The sequence below is a fragment of the Hemitrygon akajei genome, chromosome 3, assembly GCF_048418815.1.
Source record: "Hemitrygon akajei chromosome 3, sHemAka1.3, whole genome shotgun sequence".
Lineage (NCBI taxonomy): Eukaryota > Metazoa > Chordata > Chondrichthyes > Myliobatiformes > Dasyatidae > Hemitrygon > Hemitrygon akajei.
The window spans coordinates 30,946,639-30,969,541 of NC_133126.1; the positions used below are offsets into that span (position 1 = coordinate 30,946,639).

The following is a 22,903-nucleotide window of genomic DNA, read 5'->3' on the forward strand; positions in this document are numbered from 1 at the left end:
GGGAAGGATGAGTCACTGAAATGGTTTTCATTTAGAGACGGTGCAAAGGAAATCTAGCAGAATGCTGCCTGCATTAGAGAGCATGTCTTATGAAGAAAGGATGAGCCAGCTAGGGCTCTTCTCCTGGAGCACAGGAGGATGAGAGGTAAAATGATAGAGGTATATTAGGAATGATATTAGGAAGATTGAGTGGATAGCCATAGACTTTTTCCAAGAGTGGAAATGGCTAATATGAGTGGGCATAATTTTAAGATAATTGGATGACTGTATGACTGTATTGGGGGGGGGGGGCGGGGGGAATGATATCAGAGTTAGGATTTTTTTTTAAAACACAGAGCAGTGGGTGCATGGAATGTGCTGCCAGGGGTGGTGGTAGATGCAGATATATTAGGGACATTTAAGAAACTCTTAGATAGCCACATAGATGATAGAAAAATGGAGGGCTATGTAGGAGGGAAGGGTTAGATTGGTCTTGGAGTAGGTTAAATGGTCAGCACAACATTGTGGGCTGCAGGGCATGTACTATGCTGTACTGTTCTAAGTTCTATTTGCTGATCTTCAACACATTCATGATCTAGCTATTACCCACAAGGACTGGAGGGAATATTCCCTGGGCAAAGGGACTGGAAGCATACTTGGAAGAGTAAATAATAAAAGGACAAAGGTGGTCTGAGTGGGTGGGGAGTGAGAGGCAGTCTTTGAGATGATTAAGTATAGTGCTGATAATTTATTCAGCAATACGACAAAGATTGACAAGGTCAGGGTGGTAGATGTTGTCTACATGGACTTTCCATGCTACTGTAGGGTAAAGAATACTGAGAGCTAATAACCAGTAAATAGGGATGTGGATTGTGCTAATCTGGTAACAAACAGACAGACAGACATACTTTATTGATCCTGAGGGAAATTGGGTTTCGTTACAGCTGCACCAACCAAGAATAGTGAAGAAATATAGCAATATAAAACCATAAATAACAGGGAACCACAGACAAAAGTAGAGGTATGGAATGCAGCAGTGACAACACTCAAGTTTCAGGAACCTCACTAATTATATTACAGCGTCCACACATTGTTGTAATAGAAATCGGATTTATTGTTAGACCTATAGATAATAATTTTATTCTGTAATCAAGACCTAGTTTGCTACTTAATTAAGTCTTCCTGTAGTCACCATCCTGTTATCAAAATATAGTTTTACTGGTAATCTTGTCAACTGAGAATGTAAAAGTTGTACCAAATTCATGCTCAGATAGACGAGCTTTGGCTGGTCTCCTGGTGCGCACCAGTTTTTAATAACTCACCCATTATTTTGAACACCAGCTCCATGTGGCCTTTCAACTTATTCGTACAAAGGCTTTTTAAACTGTCAAACGTTTCCATTCATTTGGCATATCCATATCCCTTGATCTATCCTCACAACTTTTCACCCATGTAAGCAGCAAGTCTGGCTACAGTACATGCAATCTATTCATTCATATAAATTGTAATATGAGAGGAAAAAAGTAACTTCAACAAATTGTAAAATATTTTAAACATTGATGTATTATGATATTTAATATTGTTGCTGCAATAGAACAACGTTGCAAAGATTGTTTTAAGTAAATACATGTTAAATATGTAGTGAAGTAGTGCGAGGTCACAAGGCAAAGCACAATGGCGTTTTAGAGTCAGAAGTCATGCTAACTGCTTTAAACTGTTTTAAAAACTCGCTGCATGTGAAAGCCGGAGCACTAATTTAGACAAACAAGAGGCTGCAGATGCTGGAAATTGGAGCAAACTCAAACTGTTAGAGGGATTCAGCAGGTTAAACAATGTCTGTGGGAGGAAAGATGGTGAGGCAGGGCCCAGTATGTGAATTGTGGACCAAGGACGATGGGCAGAAGGAGGCAGGAGGGGGGAAGGTGGAGTTGTAAGACTGAAGCACCTACTCACCGAAGTATGGCGCTTAAAACAAGTGGGGACAGAACACTGAGTAAAAGATAAAGACAAACCAGACGCCGAGTCATCCAAACAGCCACATCACTAAAACAATGTGTGTGCAAAAAAGCAAACAAGGATAACAAGGAGTAACATCCTGCAAAATAGGGAACAGGACAAAAGGACCCATTCTGCATGTGAATGAACAGGACAAATAACACATGAAATACACACAGAGGTCACTGTATTAGTACAGGAGGAACCTGAGTGACCACTGAGTGTATTTCTGTATGTTCCTGGTCTTCTGCTACTGCAGCTCATCTTCTTTAAGGTTTGACACGTTGTGCATTCAGACATGTGCTTCTGCACATCACTGCTGTAAAGTGTGGTTATTTGAGTTTCTGTCACCTTCCACCAGTCTGACCATTCGACTCTGACCTCCCTCATTAACAAGGTATTTTAGTCCACAGAACTGCCACTCACGAGATTTTTTTTTGTTTTTGCACCATTCTCTGTAAACTCGAGAGACTTGTATGTGAAAATCTCAAGAGATCAGCAGTTTCTGAGATACTCAAACCACACCATCTGGCACCAACAATCATTCTGCAGTCACAGTCACTTAGATTACATTTCTTCCTCATTCTGATATTTAGTCTGAATAACAAATAAACCCCTTGACTATGCCTGCATGCTTTTCTACATTTGATTGCTGCTACATGGTTGGCTGATTAGGTATTTGCATGAATGAGTAGGTGTACTGAAGTAAAATGTATTGTTTGTATCGATGACCAGCACAGTCGATGGTTGTGCTGTGGGCAGCTCACAAGTGCCAACATAGCATGCCCATATCTTACCACCCAGATCTTTAGAATGTACAGTATGTGGGAGAAAACTGGAGCACCCGCTGGAAACCCACATGGTCATGGGGAGTATGTACAAACCCTTTACAGACAGCAGCATAAATCAAATCACAATCACTGCCATTATAAAGCACTATGCTCGCCATTACTGAATGGTGCTTCCACAATTATAAGCTATATTATTTATGATTTAACAAATCTTCCAAAAGTAATGGCCCTAAATCTGTGGCCCATTACCTATAACTTGCTAATGTGAAAACATAATGAGGGATATTGATATGCCAAAGGAATGGACAAAAATTTGACAGTGGTAACGTAAAAGACCTGGCTATAAAGTCCATGTAGACAACATCAACTGCCCTACCTTCATCAATCCTCATGCTTACTTCCTTAAACGATTTGTTCTACTGCTGAATAAGCTACTCAGCATAAACTATCTTCTCAAAGGCTGAATCTTACTCCAAACTAATTTTTTCTGTTTTCTGTTGGTTAGCAAATACACTGCACATCCACCGCCCTTTTCCATGCCATAAACTCTCATACCTCTTTCACTAGGTCGTATGCCTTAGCAACTCCCTCACGGAGATCGACAGGCTGATGAGCCAGCCGATGCTGAGAAATCCGTTTTGTCCTCATCAAACCATGCGAATTGCTGCCCGGAGAAACCATATCATAGGCGGTCTCAGCTGCTGCCTGAAGGAAATAAAATTGTTCACGTATGATGCAATTCTGCGGTTATAGGTTTAGAATCTAGATTTATTTTGATGACTGTTATGGGAGCTTGTGGTCTTGTCAACTCCTGTATGCAAGTGATGAGAAAACTGAGGTTGTGGATAGCACTAAAAGTAGTATATTGTTCAGATGGAAAGTTTGAAAGAGCAGTACAAAATAAAATTTAATTTCAACACTGCGAGGTGATGCATTTTGGGAATGGAAACAGAGATCTGCACGTCTTTTCCCAGGAAGGGGTGCAAAATATTAAAAAAAGTGGGCATAGGTTTAAGATCAGACACGTGAGATTTAGAACATAGATCAGAGACAAGATATTTAGAACACAGTACAGGCCCATCGGCCCACAATGCTAATCTACCCTCTCAACATAACCCTGAGGATGAAGAAGTGGAGGGATGGGTTAGTAAATTTGCTGGTGATACAAAGGTTGGGGGTGTTGTGGATAGTGTGGAGTGCTGTCAGAGGTTACAGCGGGACATTGATATAATGAAAAACTGGGCTGAGAAGTGGCAGATGGAGTTCAACCCAAATAAGTGTGAGGTGGTTCATTTTGGTAGGTCACATATGATGGCAGAAAATAGTATTAATGCTAAGACCCTTGGCAGTGTGGAGGATCAGAGGGATCTTGGGGTCCGAGTCCATAGGACACTCAAAGCTGCTGCGCAAGTTAACTCTGTGGTTAAGAAGGCATACGATGCATTGGCCTTCATCAATCGTGGGATTGAGTTTAAGAGCTGAGAGGTAATGTTGCAGCTATATAGGACCCCGGTCAGACCCCACTTGGAGTACTGTGCTGAATTCTGGTCGCCTCACGACAGGAAAGACGTGGAAATCATAGAAAGGGTGCAGAGGAGATTTACAAGGATGTTGCCTGGATTGGGGAGCATGCCTCATGAGAATAGGTTGAGTGAACTAGGATGTACTGATGGAGGATGAGAGGTGACCTGATAGAGGTGTACAAGATGGTGAGAAGCATTGATCGTGTGGATAGTCAGAGGCTTTCTCCCAGGGCTGAGATTGCTAGCATGAGAGGGCACAGTTTTAAGGTGCTTGGAAGTAGGTAGAGAGGAGATGTCAGGGGTAAGTTTTTTTTTTATACACACAGAGTGGTGAGTGCATGAAATGGATTGCTGACGGCGGTGGTGGAGGTGGATATGATAGGGTCTTTTAAGAGACTCCTGGATAGGTACATGGAACTTAGAAAAATAGAGGGCTATGGGTAACTCCAGGTAATTTCTAAGGTAAGGAGATGGCTGGCACAGCTTTGTGGGCCGAAGGGCTGTATTGTGCTGTAGGTTTTCTATGTTTCTATAACCCTCTATTGTTTCTATCATCCATGTGCCTAAAGATTATTTTAAATGCCCCTAATGCATCTGCCTCTACCATCACCATTGGCAGTGTGTTCCACATGCCCACCATTCTCTGTATAAATAAACTTACCTCTGATATTCTCTCTATATGTTCTCTCAAATACTTATAAATTATAAGATCACAAGACCATAAGCTTTAGGAGCAAAATAGGCCATTTGGCCCATTGAGAATGCTCCACCATTTCATCATGGCTGATTCATTTTACCATATCAGTTCTAATCTCCTGCCTTCATGCCCTGACCAATCAAGAATCTATAAACTTTTGCCTTAAATATACCTAATGACTTGGCCTCCATAACCGCCCATGGCAAAGAATTCCAGACTCAACATTCTCTGCCTAAAGAGATTCCTCCACATCTCCGTTCTAAAAGTACACCCTCTATTCTGAGACTGTCCTCTGGTCTTAGACTCTCCCATCATAAGAAACATCCTCTCCACATTCATTCTTTTGAGGCCTTTCAACATTCCAGATGGTTCAATTAGGTCACCCTTCATTTTTCTGAATTCCAGTGAGTAGAGGCCTAGATCCATCAAACACTCCTCATATGATAAGCCTTTCAATCCTGGAATCATTTTCATGAACCTCCTTTGAACCCTCCCCAATGTCAGCACATCCTTTCTTAAAATAAGGAGCCCAAAACGGCTCACACTACCCCAAGTGAGGCCTCAAAAGTGCTTCACAAAGCCTCAATGTTACAACCTTGCTTTTATATCTCAGTCCATTCAACATCAATGCTAACATCACATGAGCCTTCCTCACCACCAACTCAACCTACAAATTATCTTTTAGGGAATCCTGCACGAGGACTCCCAAGTCCCTTTGCACCTCAAATATTTGAATTTTCTCTCCATTCAGAAAATAGTCTACACTTTTATTTTTTCTACCAAAGTGCATGACCAAAAACTTCCCAACACTGTATTCCATCTGCCATTTCTTTGCCCATTCTCCTAATTTATCTGTCAACCTGTAGATGCTCTACTTCCTCAAAACTACCTGCTCCTCCACCTACCTTCATATTGTCTGCAAACTTGGCCACAAAGCCATCAATTCTATCATTCAAATCATTGACATCTAATGTAAGAAGAAGTGGTCCCAACACAGACCCCTGTGGAACACCACTAGTCACCATCAGCCAACCAGAAAAGGCTCCCTTTATTCCCACACTTTGCATCCTGCTAGTCAGTCAATGCTCTGCCATGCTAATATTTCTTCTGTAATACCATGGGCTCTTAACTTGTTAAGCAGCCTCATGTGTGGTGTCTTGTCAAAGGCCTTCTGAAGATCCAAGTACACAACATCAACCGAATCTCCTTTGTCTATTCTGCTTACTATTGCTTCAATGAATTCCAACAGATTTATCTTAAGGAAATCATGCCTACTATGGTCTATTTTATCATGTACCCCCTAAGTACCCCAAAACCACAGCCTTAACAATTGACTTCAACATCTTCCCAACCACTGAGGTCATACTAACAGGCCTAAAATTTCCTTTCTTCTGCCTCTCTCCCTTCTTAAAGAGGAGTGACATTTGCAATTTTCCAGTCTTCTGGAACCATCCCAAAATCAATTGATTCTTGAAAGATCATTACTAATGCTTCCACAGTCTCTTCAGCCACCTTTTTTTAGAATCCTGGGGTGTAAACATCTGGTCTAGGTGAGTTATCTACCTTCAGACCTTTCAGTTTCCAAAGGACTTTCTTTTCAGTAATGGCAACTTCACTCACTTCTGCCCCATCACACTCTCAAACTTCCAGCATACTGCTGGCGTCTTCCACAGTGAAGAATGATGCAAATACTTATTCAGTTCATTCACAATTTCCTTGTCCCCATTGTCCAGTGGTCCAATATCTTCTCTTGCCTCTTTTACACTTTATATTTCTGGAGAAGCTTTTGGTCTCCTCTTTAATAGTAGTGGCTAGCTTATTTTTGTATTCCATCTTTTCCTTCTTTATGACTTTTCTTAGTTGCTTTTTGTTGGTTTTTAAAAGCTTCCCAAGCCTCCAAGTTTCCACTAATTTTTGCTCTATTATATGCCCTCTCTTTGGCTTTAATGTTGACTTTGACGTCTCTTGTTAAGCCACAGTTGCGTCATTCTGCCTTTATAATTCTATTTATTCATTGGAATGTATATATCCTGCACTTACAGAAATTCTAGCCATTGCTGTTCTGCTGTCATCCTTGCTAGTGTTCCCTTCCAATCAATTTTGGCCAGCTCCTCTTCATGCCTCTGTATTTCCCTTTACTCCAATGATTTTAGCTTTTCCTTCTCAAATTGCAAGATGAATTCTATCATGCTCCCTTGGATTAGCTATTTCTGCCTTGGGAAAAAGTCTCTTGCTGTCCACTCAATCTATGCCTCTTTCAAGTCACCTCTTATCCTCCTTCGCTCGAAAGAGAAAAGCCCTAGCTTGCTAAGCTATTCTCACACAGAGCCATGGGCCAAAATGCAGGCAGATGGAACTTGCTTACTCGGCAACACAGTGAAGAGTTGGGCCGAAAGGCATGTTTCCCTACTATCACGAGTTCCTGTGTAATTGTAGTGAAGATGCTTTTATGTTCATGAGAGATGGTCCCCTTTACCTGTATAGTCTGCACCAGTCGATTTGTCAGTTCGAGGGCAGCCATGGCAGTGGAGGTTCCAAAAGAGGCTGCTCCACGTTGCAGCCCTCTCACGATACGTCCATCCCTGCGATACTGCTCAATAGGCAGCCAGACCAGATCCTTCAATCCTTGAACTGATCAACAACAGCATTAGTCAACAACACAGCAGATTTAAAGATAAAGATTAGCTTTATTTGTCACATGTGCATCAAAAATGCGCAATTGACATCAATGCCCAACACAGTCCAAGGATAGGTGGGGGCACCCCGCAAGTGTCACCAAGCTTCTGGCGCCAATATAACATGCCTGCAACTTCCTAACCAGGCTAATACTCTGAATTTCAATGGTTAAAAATTTTCCATAATCCTCAAAAACATGAAATGTCCATTTGACTACTTCGTTTTATAGAAATAGTAAGCAACTACCTGTACCTTACATACAGCTCCTCCCTGGGATATAAATAGCCAACTAATCATGAACGAACCACAGGATAGATGAGGACAGAATTGCCGGCTGCTGCAGCTAACTTGTGCCGGGTGGGAATGGGACATTTCTGGGTGCCTTCTCTCCAGCAGCAGCAACCCCCCCCCCACCCACACTTTGTTCTATGGGACCTCTCCCCCCAGAGCTGGGAATGCTGACCTGACTCACAGTGAGGCTGGTTGGCTGCTGTTCCCACGTCTTCTCACTCTCCTGTCACAGCCATTTCTGTGACCCTCTCGCACACAATGCATTTCTTTATTTCTGACCTACAGTTGTCAGGAATGGGAACACCATTGTAACCTGGGGGCAATCTCCAGTTCCATAGTTTCCAGAAAAAAAGCAGATTGTTTGGTTCCCACTGAAACTTTATACCATTTTACCTGACGACTGATTTTCTGTGACTGCTTGGCATTACTCTGGCCCATGCCCTAAAGGATATGATGGTGTGTCAATATACGACAGTGCAGAACAGCTCCTCATGCAGATTTGCAGAACTGCCTGTCCTATAGGAAAATGGCAAAGAGTTTCAAGTTCCTGAGTGTCAACATCTCTGAAAATCTATCCTGGGCCCAACATATTGTTGCAATAATGAAAAAGACACACCAGTGGCTCTACTGCATTAGATGTTTGAGGAAATTTGGTATGTACCAAAGATGAGCAAATTTTTACAAATACACAATGGAGAGCACTCTAACTGGCTATGTCACCATCTGGTATGGAGTGGCCATTGCACAGGATCAGAAAAAGCTGCAGAGATTGTAAACTCTGCCATCTCCATCACGGTCACCAGCCTCTCCACCATCAAGGATATCTTCAAAGAGCAGTGCCTCAGAAAGGCAGCATCCATCATTCAGGACCACCACCATTCAGGACATGCCCTATTCTCATTACTGCCATCAGGGAGGAGGTGCAGGAGTCTAAAGACACACACTGAAATGTTTTAAGAACAGCTTCTTCCCCTTTGCCATCAGATTTCTCAACAGTTCCTGAACACACTACCTCATTATTTTTTACTCTTTTTGCACAACGTATGTCACATGCTTAAAAATACAGAATTAATAATAAATTAATTTATTAAAACTCTTCAGCACTACTGGCTAGGTTACATCATACAATAGCCATCTTTGACAGAAGAGAATACCTAACCATCTATTACCAAATTCTTTCAGTATTTTGGTGGGTCCTGATTGATCAAAACTTGAACTGCACACATGAATTCTATAGCTACAGTAGGTGTATGCTAAAATAAAATGGAAGTCTAAGTGCTGTTAGCTTGGAGAGCGATTGTTTAGGAAAGTACAAGACAACAAGTCTACAGGGATGTCTTGATAAAGTTAAGGGAATACAAGTCTACAGCCATAACAGTGGAAAATGGTGAAAAACATTTTTCTGGGAAAGGCGAGGTTATTGTGCAGGTGCAGATACCAATTGTATGGAAAAGAACCAGTGTCAGGGGTTTTGAAGGGTTTAAAAAGGAGCACTTCCTTGGTGCAGCAGGGAACAGAGTTTTGTCGTGGGTTGGATCACAGCTGCTGCTGAGACAGGGAACGCTAAAGTACATCGAGAGAGACAGAATTAGACCTAAACAGGAAGAAGGAGAGAAAACAGGCTGTGTGTAAGATTGTTGGATCTGCTGCTCACTCCAGATCAGCTTACTTAATGTATGATAGTATTATTTAGATTTCTGTACTGCTGCTGAAGAGATTTCTATTTTCTTTTTGTATTGCATTTGTGAGAGTGCTAATAAAGTGTTTTCTTGTGGCCTTGAATACGTATGTCATCTCCTTGGTTTGTGAATACATACTGCATGCAAAAACCCTGAGCTGAAATAGAAAAGACCACATAACAAACTTTAAAATAATTTTCCTTCACAGACTCCTTCCCCAACAGTTCTGTGGAATTCACTACATGCACTGTAGCAGATGAAGTAAGTAGTTCATAGCAATTTTCTTTGAGTTATTTAGGGAATTGGAAGAAAATGCTTTTCTTGCTGATGACAATACATGTTTGAAATCCCACACGCCACACTGTAAATACTCACCCAACTGGACAAGAGAGTGCATGGGTCCAACGCCACCAAGGATACCGGGTAGCTGATTTTTTCTGATGTCAGTCAGCCATTCATTAAGTGCATATGACACAAGCTTATCCACGCCCAACAACCTGCAGAATAACCAGTAAAGTTCAGTGTCAGATGGAAGCTCGCTGCTGAAAGAGGAGTTGAGAACAGAGATACACAGACAATGCCAAAAATGCACTCATTAGTTTTGATAATAAAAGGGAATGGTTGTATAGGTTCTCCAGACTTTATTCCTTGGAGCATAGAAGAGTGAAGGCAAATTTGATAGAGGTATACAAAATTATAAGGAGTATAGATAAGGGCAAATGCAAGCAAGCTTTTTCCAAGGCTGGGTGAGACTAGAACTAGAGGTCATAGGTTAAGGGCGAAAAGTGAAATATTTAAGGGGAATCTGAAGGGAAACTTCTTCAGTCAAGAGGGTGCTGAGAGTGTGGAATGAGCTGACAGTGGAAGTGGTGGATCTGGGTTTGATCTTAACTTTCAAGGGAAGTTTGGATAAGTACATGGATGGGATGGATATGGTCAGGTGTAGTTCAATGGGACTATGCAGACCAACAGTTTGCCATGGACTAAATGGGATGAAAGGCTTGTTTCTGTGCTGTACTGTTGTATGTCTCTGATAAAAAAGGACTCCTGGGAGCAGAATGAAAAGTTATCAGAGCTAGAGTCAAAAGAGAACACACATGTTGGAACCTGAAGCAACAAACAAGATGCTGGTTAGAACTCAATGGGTCAGGCAGCATTTGTGGAAAGAAATGGAAGTCAATATTTTGGTCAAGAATCTTCATCTAGATTTAAATGAAGGATCTCAACCTATTTGTCCATTTCTCTCTACATATGCTGCTATCCCACTGAGCTCCTTCAGTGTTTGACTTGTAGCTATCAGAGTCACTTTGGCCATAACCTGAACAAACCTTATGTTTTTTTGAATACTTCACTGTTGCCTCAAGATTATCCACAATGGGACCATCCTCTGAGTGAGAGTTTTCTGAGATCCATGGCCTTACATTGGGCAGTTCTGTCTCAAAGCCCACTTCCTCCTCACCCAAAGGGTAATTCCAGCAATCATCAGGCCTATTACACTCTGTGTCAAATTCAAGTCAGGGCTAAGGGTTAATGTACGAGGAGTATTTGATGGCTCTGGGACTGTACTTGCTCGAGCTTAGAAGAACGAGGAGGAGGGCTCTCACTGAAAACTACTGAATATTGATTTGATAATGTGGATATAGAGAGGATGTTTCCAATAGTGGGGGAGGCTAGGACCAGAGGGTATGGCCTCAAAATAGAAGAACATACTTTTAGAACAGAGATAAGGAGGAATTTCTATAGCCAGATGGTGGTGAATCTGTGTAAATCATTGCTACAGCTAGCTGTGGAGGCCAAGTTACTGGGTGTACTATTAAAGTGCAGGTTGATACTGCAGGTTCTAGATTAATAAGGGTGTCAAAGGTTACAGGAAAAAGGCAAGAAAGTAGGTTTGAGGGAAAATAAATCAGCTATGATTGAATGGCGAAGCAAATTTGATGTGGCAAATAGCCGAATTCTCCTAGGCCTTATGTACTCAGGACAGCATTAGAAGAGCCATTATTCAGATTGACTGTGCTTACCCGTGTCTGTAGCACAATCTTTTCAACTTCAACTCAGAACAGTTCAGCTGAGCCAGTCCAATTAGTATTCCTGTGAAGGTGCCCTGCAATAAGAAAGATGGTAAGGAGACCTTGTGATCAGTCTGCCATGCTGCTTCCATGTGGGAATGAGCTTATTCCAGTAACCACAGGTCTCACACACTTCAGCCTGAGAGACCAGGCATTCTGTAAAAGAGGATCGATCACTCCCTGGCCCTGGCGAGTGCTGTAGCTCAGATGGGTGCAGGTACATAGTTCATTGCAAGTGTCAACACAGGTAGACAAGATGATGAAGGTGCTTGATATACTGGTCTCCATTGGTCAGGAACTGGGATGTCATGTTACAGCTGTACAAGACATTGGTAAAACCTCATTTGGAATATTGTGTGCATTTATATGAAGGAAAAAGTCATAGTGGACACTACCCACCCTGCAAACTGCCTTTTCTGAAACCTCTCTTCTGGAGAGCACTATAGGGCTATTAAAACGAAAACTATGCCAAGTTAAACATTTCATTCTCCAAGCAATAAATCTGATTAATCATTTTAGTTAGCTACTACATCCTCTACATCTATTACTCCTGTATTACACTGTAAAACACTTTAAACCACTTTTCATATTTATTTATTTAGAGATACAGCAAGGAATACACCCTTCTGGCACAACGAGACAGACTGCCTAGCAACCCACCTATTTAACACTAGCCTAATCATAGGACAATTTACAATGATAACTAGCCTTCTAACCAGTACATCTTTGGATTGCTGGAGGAAACCGGAGCACCCGAAGGAAACACACATGCTCATGGGAAGGAGATACACACCTCTTACAGATGGCACGGAATTGAACTGTGAACTCCTATGCCCCAAACTGTAATAGTGTTGTGCTAACCGCTTTGCAACCATGGCACTTTGGGAGTAATGCTGGTTACATTGTAAGTACATGCAGAAATTTAATGTCTCTTTGCCCTTTTACTATATCTGTACTTTAACCTCTAACTTTATATTTTACATAATTTTTCATTCTTTATTAATTGTTAAATGTAATTACTCATTAAACATTGCACCCTGACCAACGTACCACATAAATTCCGAACACACGTAAATGTTTATGGTGAATAAAGTTGATCCTTGATAGAGACAAATTCAATTGCTTCATTCATATAGGAATGGGATAAGAACCTCTGTGGATGTTTCTCCATTAGCTAGAAACAGAATGTAACCTGGCGCAATGGACAGAGCAGATTGCTTTCATTCGAGATCTATTCACTGATTGAATTGAATTGCACAAACAGCACTCAGCTGGTAGTACCCCATTCCTTCCACAACTTACTTGATCCATAGACATGTGCTTGCCATGGTAATCCAATCGAATGGGGACCTCAGATGTGAAGCGAAATTCCCTGGAACGACAAAAGCTTTGGTTTAAAAAAAAATTCTGTTGTGCTCTGGCATATTTCCAAGTCAACATAACCTGGAGAGTAAATTTGAATATCCAAGATTAATTATTTTTTAGGGGCAGCACTTTAGCTTAGCAGTTAGTGTAACACTATTATAGTGCTAACGACCTGGCTTCAATTCCCACCACTGTCAGTAAGGAGTTTGTTCTGTCCTTTCTCCCCATGACCACGTGAACTCCTGCTGGGTGTTGCAGTTTCTTTCCACTTTCCAAAGACATATGGGTTAGTAGGTTAATTGGTCACATGGGTGTAATTAGATTGTGCCATTGGCACGATGGGCCTGTAACCATGCTGAATCTCTAAATAAGTATTTCCATTGATCATAAAAATGGATTTCAGAATTAGAATCAGATTTAATATCACCAGGATGTATCATGAAATCTGTTGTTTTGCAACAGCAGTACATTGATAAATAATAAAGCCTATAAATTATAATACATATATGGGACCAGGATATGTCTTTCTGAGGCATCGTCTTTTGAAAGTGTCCTGGGTGCTGGAGAGGCTACTGCCCATGATAAAACTGGCAGAGCTGCAAAATTTTCTGCAGCTTTTTCTGATTCTGTGCAGTAGCCCCTCCATACCAAACAGTGATGCAACCAGTTAGAATGCTCTCCACAGTACACTTGTAGAAAATTGAGAGTGCCTTTGGTGACATACCCTTAACCTAATAAAATATAGCCACTGTTTTGCTTCCTTTGTAATTGCACAAATATGTTGGGCTCAGGATAGATCCTCAGAAACTTGAAACTGTTCAACCCTTTCTACTTCTGATCCCTCAATAAGGACTGGTGTGTGTTATCTCGACTTCTTCATCCCTGAGCTCACAATCAATTCCTTGGGCTTACTGATGTTGAGTGAAATGTTGTATTAGCGATGCCACTCAACCAGCTGATCTATCGCTTCTGTATGTCTCCTCATCACCACCTGAAATTCTGCCAACAGTTGTGTCATTGGCAAATTTATAGATGGTGTTTGAGGTGTGCCTAGCCACACATTCGTGGGTGTAAAGAAGAGTAGAGCAATGGGCTAAGCATGCATCTTTGAGATGTGCCAGTGTTGATTGTCAGCAAGGAGAAGATGGTATTTCTGGTCTGCACAGATTGTGGTCTTCTGGTGAGGAAGTCAAGGATTCAGTTTCAGAGGGAGGTACAGAAGTCGGGTTTTTAAGCTTGTTGATTAGAACTAAGGGTATGTTTAAATTGAATGCTGAGCTGTACTTAATAAATAGCAGCCTGACAAGGATAAGCACAAATCTACCGTAGATTCTGGATTATAAGCCGCTACTTTTTTCCCACGCTTTGAACAGCTTTGAACACTGCAGCCTTTACTACGGTGCGGCTAATGCATGGTTTTTTTTCATGCCGCCAAAAACATTTTGCCTCGTAACAGTAGACCAATAAAATTGATGAGTAGTTCACAGAGGTCCAATGAAATTGTACGATAAATCAAGCGCACTTTCACAATTAAATTATTGTAAATCAGTCATTTGTACTCACCCTCATCAACATGGAAAACACTCGAAGAAAAGCATTGTGCTGCCTTTATGGCAGTTATTTAGTTTATAATATTTTCGCTTAATAATTCATTTGTTAGTATTTTCTAGTTAAAGTTAGAAGTGTTTTAAGTATATTTGTTTTCTGTACTACATCCCGGGATGCTATGACGTCACATCCGGTTTCGCCGCGTCTTGTGGGGAAAATACCGGTTTGCGATAAACGGAAAGGAGGGGGCGAGCGCATTAGACCCGCGCGAGAACGCTGCAAACATATGGTGCAGCTTTTAAGTTAAAGGCGATCAATAACTTTTCCTGGTAGGCTGCAGTATATATTTTTTTACCAGTCGTTAGGAGATATTGGAATGTTGTTCATGCACTGTTCAGTAAAAAAGTATACGCAACGTAATTTGTGTGTTACCGATACGTATGTATATTTAAAAGTAGCCGTGTTACAGGCACGGTTTGAAAAAAAGCATTTGCAATATGTATTTGTTTATGTTACCATACGGATTTAATTAAAAGTTAAAAATTCCTCACGTGTAATATCTTTCTGTGTAAATATCTCATATTACAACGTGGGACACCTGCGGCTTAAAATCCGGTGCGGCTTATACAAGTACAAAATTGATTTTCTTTCTAAAATTAGAGCCTGCGGCTTTTAATCAGGTGCACTCTGTAGTCCGGAATCTACGGTAATCAAAAACTATTAAAGTACAGATACAGGAATGCTTCATGTTTAGGAGGGCTGGTTGGTGGTGTAGTGGCATCAGCACTGGACTTCAAGGCAGGTGGTCCTGAGTTCGAATCCAGTCAGGTTCCAACCTGGGCGGCAGCAGTATCTGTGTGGAAGAAAGGCCTGGCAATCTACTTCTGTATTTTGCCATGAAAACCCTGTGGACAACTACACTATCCATACACGATGATGACCTGACAGCACTCAACAACATACATAATACAAATGGTAGGATCTGTTAAACTTCATTGTAGAAGGAACTGCAGTGATTCATTCTAACTCTACAGTTAGAATGATTTTTACTCTGGAACACAGCACTGGTTGCAATAATACAGAATGCAACCCTAGATGAAGAATAAACTCAATATGCAAATACAGATTACTAAATCTGAAAAGCCAAAGGGCCTGTTTCTGTGCCATAGCACAATAAATACTCTATGATTCAATTACTGTTCAAACATCTTAGAGGTTTGGAAATAATATATTTGTGTGTTGGAGTCAGCGTGGACAGCTCTAACCAGACCACTGAAACAATATCCACTGCATCAATGAGGCTAGTCTAAACACAAAACACGTGCCAACCTGATTTTGAGGAAGCCTCTTGCATGGTTTGCAGATTTTATTTGTAAAGCTAGGGTAAAGTTTAGTCAGTCAAGTAGCACATGTGGCAAGAGAAAACAGATCAATGACCTCTAAGGATCTCCAGCATTTTCTGCTGACGGTCCTTAATTTAACCAAGGAAAGCAAGAGTTAGATAGAGTCACAGAGCAATACAGTTCAAAAACAGGCCCTTCAGCCCATCTAGTCCACACAGAACTGTTTTTCTGCCAAGTGATACCTACTGAATCCCAGATCACAGCCTTCCATACCCCTCTCGTCCATGTACCACTACTTCCGCTAGCAGCTCGTTCCACATAAGCACCACCCTCTAAGTGAAGAGGTTTCCCCTCAAGTTCTCCTTGGATATTTCACTCTTCACCCTAAACCTATGACCTCTAGTTCTAGTTTCACAGCTTAAGGGGAAAAAGCTTGCTTGCATTTACCATATCTAAATCTCTCATAATTCTGTATACTTCTAGAAGATCTCCCCTCATTCTCATGTGCTGCAGGGAATAAATTCCTAACCTATTCAGATTTTCCCTATAACTCAGGTCCTCAAGTCCCAGCAACATCTTGATGCATTTCAAGCAACTTTGCTTTTCTTTCAAATTCCTTGCACTTACTTTTCTTGATTTCAATGTCCAGTAAATAGAGACCCTGTTAATCTCTCACTGTCGCACCTCTCATGTTCCCTCACAGAACAGTGCATCATTGGACAGGCCATCCACAGTGCTATGGTGCTCTTGATGCTAATTTATACTACATGTCCTCCTCCTGTGTATCATACATATCCTTCATTTCTCCTTGTATTCATGTATCTATCTAAAAGCCTCTTAAATTTCACCGAACTGGCTGCTTCCACCACTACTCCTGGTAACCCAATCGAGGCACGTACCGCTCTTCGGTGAAAACTTGCCCTTCACATCACTTTTAAATTCCAAAACTTCCCCAATTTTAAAAGCATGTCTTCTGGTGTTTGACATTTCTACCTGGGGAAAAGATTCTGAATGTCTACCCTATCTATGCCTCTCATAATTTACAAAAACCTCAGGTCTCCCCTCAGTCTCTGCCAGTTCAGAGAAAGCAACCCAAGTTTATCCTACATCTCCTTACAGCTCATAAATGGTCTCTATATCTTTCTATAATGGGACAACCAGAACTGCACACTATAGTCAGTGCTGTCTGACTAAAGTTTTATACAGCTGCAGCATGACTTCCTTACTCATATATTCAACACCCCTGCCAATGAAGCAAGCTTGTCATACACCCTCTTTACCATCGTATCCACTTGCATAGTCACTTTCTGCGATCTATGGATCCAGACCCCAATACCTTTTCTGAAAATCTCAAGATATGAATCTTCTGTAACAAAATAGAAACCAGACCATATTTAGAATATCTCCATGTGGTCAAGCAAAATTTAGTACAGTTATATTAACTGATCAATCCTCTAGAGATGATCCTAATATTTTTCATACCTTCTAAAAATTAGCTTTTTTGTTTGTCACTTGTACAACAAAATTTACAGTGAAATACTTTGTTTGTGTCAATGACCATCACAGTCTGAGGATGTGCTGGGGCAGCCCACAAGTATCGCCATGCTTCTGGCACCAACCTAGCAAGCCCACAATTTACTAATCCAAACTTATACATCTTTGGAATGTAAGAGGAAACAGCAGGAAATCTACAGAGCATGTACAAATTCATTACAGACAGTGGCAGGAATTGAACCCTGATTGCTGGTAGTGTGAAGTATTACCCTAACTGCTAGGCTACTGTGCTGCCCCGTAAAGGTCCACAAGGTAGAGAAGGAAGGCCTGCTGCCACACTGCATCTAATGACTGTCACTTTCCCACACCTGAAGAAGATTGGCTGGTCTGCAAAAGCTGCTGCTGCAGTTCCCTCTGCCTCGCTGATTGGGACCGTAGCCGCAGCAGTCGAACGTCCTGGTCGGTGTTTGCTCTGACCTGGAAGGGTAATTATGGGGCCATGATCTGCAGCAGTGGTTCCATTTTTGGAAAGGCTGCTGGCGGCATCTGACCCAGGAGATTTTCTCACTGTGGGAAGACACGCAGAGAGTGTAATTAGCACAGGACAGCATCTTGCTGTTCAACTTCATTTCATTTTTGCGTAACAATTAACATTAATTTCTTGAACTTTACGAGTACTAGGCAATTATCACCACAGTCAACACAGAGTGTCTCAATAAATTCTTTGCATACTAGTTTATCATTTTATCATGTTCTACTAGTCAGAAAATGGAACCCAACTAGACTAGTTCTCTGACCCAGAGGCTGTCTTTGCATTTTCTGGTTGAATGGCACAAATTCAGATTTAACATATCAATTCCCTTTAAACTAAAGCTTAACAAATGCACTCATTTGAGAAAAATGAGATTTGAAGATCAAGACCTCTCCCCAGCCCAGTGCTCATGGCCTTGAGAACATTTGTGATTCTGGTCTCCTACAAGCTTTTGAGACATGGACCCTGACGTACAGGCATTTCAAACAACTAATGTTAATGGTGTCCCTCCAAGATCCTCCAAACCTTCTAGCAGGATAAGCATACCAAAATCAGTATTTTCATCTAGGCCAACGCTCCTAGCACTGAAGCCCTAATGCACAGGGCAAGCCACACAGCCTGTACACTCCTCACCAAACTCCTGAAATCAACACATGATTCCTACATCTGTTGGGTAAAATGTGTGGGTTTTGTTGGTCATTTTATTTCATTAGTGAATTCTGTTACATTGTCACAACATAATCGCACAGAACCATAGCGGAAGGAGGTTAAACCGTAAGACCCAAAGACATCAGAGCAGAATTAGGCCATTCAACACACTAAGTCCGCTCTGCCATCACAAATAACTGGAATCAGAACACACATTCATTTACTGCTCAACCATACTTTATTTTACTTGTGCACAAGAAGATCAGCATGGTCCCTGTCACCATGCTGCTCTGAATTCTGAACAGAGAAGTGCCATATTTATACAAAACTAGCCAGCAGTTATGGATATTGACTACTTGCTAATCAATGTATGCTTTAATTTCTTACCCGCAAGAATAATCACCATTCATAATACAAGTGTTAAAAGTCAACAAAAACTACAAGCTGACAACCAAGGTTACTTTGAAACTAGTAAAACTTAGTTGGTCCCTTACTTGGTGTGTGCACCGTGGATCACTTAACTTGTCTCCAGACTCCTAGTGTGCAAAGGGAAACTATGCTCTTCAAAGACCTTTCTTGTCTGGGCTGTCTGCATTCGATCTACAGTCTATCCATCCTTGCCTAGATATTATGTTAACCCTTGTCTTTCTGCAACTTCCACAACATCATGGCTGATTTATTATCTCTCTCAACCTCATACTCCTTCCTTCTTCCTGCAACATTTGACTTCCTCACTAATCAAGAATCTATCAACCTCTTTTTAAATATACCCAATTACTTGGCCTCCACAGCCATCTGTGGCAAGGAATTCCACAGATTCACCACCCTCTGGCTAAAGAAATCCCTCCTCATTTCTGTTCTACAGGGACGTCCTATTCTGAGGCTGTGCCCTCTGGTCCTAGATTCTCCCACTATTAGAAACATCCTCTCCACATCCACTCTAGCAGTGACTGGAATTCTAAAGTGATCATAGTTGTAAAATCACATTGATGTTTGCCTAGGACACAACAATAGTGAGCTACTACTCACCCTCCTGCACAGGATCTGGAGGAATTAACAGCTCAACCTCTGCAACTAGGCTGCTGAAAAAGTCCTTTAAGAAAAACAGGGCATCCTAAAAACAGGAATAAAAGTGAGACACAGTGATAAGGAATTTTCCAAAGAACCACTCCATTAACAGATAGTAAAGGACAAATTTCAAACTGAATATTTTAGAGAGCTGTCACATTTCAATTTACAACAGGAACATTCCTCCCCAATTCCAAGGACACAGGGTGTCAGGAGTATGGAGAGACTTAAAACTAATCAGTAAATTCCAAGACCCGGGCCTCAATACCCCCTTGTGCAATTGGATCCTGGATTTCCTCACTTGCAGACCTCAGTCAGGGTGGATTGGCAAAAACATCTCCATAACATCCATCAGCACGGGAGCATTGCAGGGATGTGTACTTAGCCCGCTGCTCTACTCACTTTACACCTATGACTGTGTGACTAAGTACAGCTCTAACAGCGTATACAAGTTTGCTGATGACACCATTGTCGTGGGCTATATCAAAGGGGGTGATGAATCAACATACAGGAGGGAGACTGAAAACTTGGCTGAGTGGTGTAATGACAACCTCTCATTCAATGTCAATAAGACTAAGGAACCGATTGTAGATTTCAGGAGAGGGAAACCACAAGTACATGAGCCAGTAATCATCAGACGATCAGAGGAGGAGAGGGTCAGTAACTTTAAATTCATGATGGGTCACTATCTCAGAGGACCCATCAACAAATATTATTGCAAAGAAAGCACGACAGCACCTCTTCTTCCTCAGGAGTCTGGAAGTTCGGTATGACATTGAAAACCTTGCAAACTTCTATATTTGTGTGGTGGAAAGTGTGCTGACTGGCTGCATTATGGCCTGGAATGGGAACAACAACACCTTTGAATGGAAAATCCCACAGAAGGTAGTGGATTCGGCCCAGTGCATCACAGGTAAAACTCTTCCAACCATTAACCTTTCCTAATTAAACATTGGTGTAGAAAAGCAGGATCCTCAGTACCCAGGCCATGCTCTTTTCTCGCTGCTGCCATCAGGTAGAAGGTACAGGTCCCTCAGGACTCGCACCACCAGGTTCAAGAACAGTTACTACCCCTCAGCCATCACGCTCTTGAACAAAAGGGGATAGTTAGACGAATTTAAGGACTCACTTAATGACTCTGTTGTATTGTTATTTCATGCTTGTTATTTATTCCTATTTATTTATATCTGCATTTGCAGTTTGTTGCCCATTGATCTTGTTTACAATTACTGTTCTATAGATTTGCTAAGCATGCCCACTGAAAAAGAATCTCAGGGTTGTATATGGTGACATGTATGTATAGGCACTCTGATAATAAATTTTACTTTGAACTTTGAACGTAAAGCTTGGGAAAATGGTGCTGAGGCCAAGATTGGATCAGGCTTGATGATAGTGATTGGTGCAGCAGAGCTGAGAAGCCAATTGGCCGATTCCTGCTTGTGTCTCATGTTCTTACACACTCAGTGGCCATTTTAATTCCTCGTTAAACTAAAATCTGATCAGACAATCATGTGGTAGCAACTCAATGAGTAAAAGCATGTAGACAGGGTTCAAGAGGTTCACATTAGAATGGAAAGAAATGTGATCCAAGTAACTTTGCCTGTGGAATGATTGTTGGTGCCAGATGGGGTGGTTTGAGTATCTTAGAAGCTGTCAATCTCCTGGGACTTTCACACACAAAGGTCTCTAGAATTTATCCAGAATGATGTGACAAAAGAACAACAACATCCAGTGAGCAACAGTTCTGTCGGCAAGAATGCCTTGTTAATGAGAGACGTCAGAGGAGAATAGGCAGATTGGTTCAAGTTGACAGTAACTAAATAACCATGTGTTACAACAGAGGTATGCAGAACAGCATCTCTGAATGCACAACACACTGAACCTTGAAGTGAATGGGCAACAGCATCAGAAGACCACAAACAGTGGGTACCTAATAAAGTGGCACTGAGTGCAGATCAAAGATCCAAGAGGCATCATGGTCTTTTATACCAGGTCATTAAACTTGATCTCACTGTAGTGCTTTCAGACCCGGACCCTCACCCGAACCACAAGATACAGGAGCAGATTTAGGCCATTTGGTCCATCAAGTCTGCTCCACCACTTCAACATGGCTGATCCAATTTTCCTCTCAGCCCTAAACTCCTGCCTTCTCCTTGTATCCCTTCATGCCCTGACTAATCAAGAATCTATCAACCTCTGCCTTAAATATACTGTACATAAACACTTGGCCATCACCGCTGCTTATCGGCTACCAAAAGGAAATGCTACCAGGAATGCAAGGCTGCAGTCCAGAAGAGCACCCGAAACCTGAAAAACCAATGGTGGAGGAAGAAAGCTCAGGAAATCCAACAACTAGCAGACGCCAATGACACTCCAGGCTTTTTCAATGCAACTAAAGCTATTTTTGGTCCATCCACTCACGGTCAAGCCCCTCTCAAAAGCAAAGATGGTTCAACCATCCTGAAGAGCAATGTTGACATCAATTCTAGATGGAGGGAGCACTTTGAAGATCTTCTAAATCAAACCGTCTCATTTGACAGCAATGTGATTAACAACATTCTAAAACAGCCCGTTGATGACTCCCTAAGCAAAATACCAACACCTGAAGAAGTCAAGGAAGCCATCAAAACCTTGAAAAACAACAAGGTCGCTGGACTTGATGGAATACCGACTGAGGTCTACAAAATTGGAGGTATCAACTGCATCAACTTCTCATCAAGATCTGGATAAATGAAGACGTACCAGCAGACTTTAGAGACTTAGCAATCGTTACCATCTACAAAAGGCAATCGATCCGAATGCGGAAACTATCGTGGAATCTCCGTTAGCAGCAGCAGGAAAGATCCTCAGCCGCATCATGAACAACCAGCTCAAGCCTTCAGCCGAGAAGATCCTTCCAGAGACACAAGCCGGTTTTAGACCAACACGTGGAGCAACTGACATGACCTTCACAATGCGACAACTACAAAAAAAATGTCGTGAACAACTTCAACCTTTGTACATGGCATTCATCGACCTCACCAAAGCCTTTGACTCTGTATCAAGGGAACTCCTATGGGATGTCCTATCCACCTATGGATGCCTTGAAAAGTACATTCGAATCCTGAGACTCCTCCACAATGGCATGCTTGCCACAGTCATGGTCAGCAACAGTAACTGTGAGCCTTTTCAAGTTAGATCAGGAGTAAAACAGGGATGCCTGATT

General features: G+C 41.6%; 1 protein-coding gene across 4 annotated transcripts in view; it reads right to left on the minus strand.

Moving 5' to 3' along the window:
• Positions 1-22,903, minus strand: part of LOC140724820 (autophagy-related protein 2 homolog B-like) — a 136,235-nt gene that overhangs the window by 3,073 nt on the left and 110,259 nt on the right. For all 4 annotated transcript variants that reach the window (XM_073039470.1, XM_073039468.1, XM_073039469.1 and 1 more), the window contains 7 exons: positions 19,660-19,744; positions 17,819-18,017; positions 13,003-13,072; positions 11,653-11,735; positions 10,007-10,128; positions 7,462-7,616; positions 3,321-3,470 (listed from right to left, as the gene is read on the minus strand). In XM_073039470.1, coding sequence (XP_072895571.1) covers positions 3,321-3,470; positions 7,462-7,616; positions 10,007-10,128; positions 11,653-11,735; positions 13,003-13,072; positions 17,819-18,017; positions 19,660-19,744 — 864 coding nt within the window. The remainder of the gene's footprint in view (positions 1-3,320; positions 3,471-7,461; positions 7,617-10,006; positions 10,129-11,652; positions 11,736-13,002; positions 13,073-17,818; positions 18,018-19,659; positions 19,745-22,903) is intronic.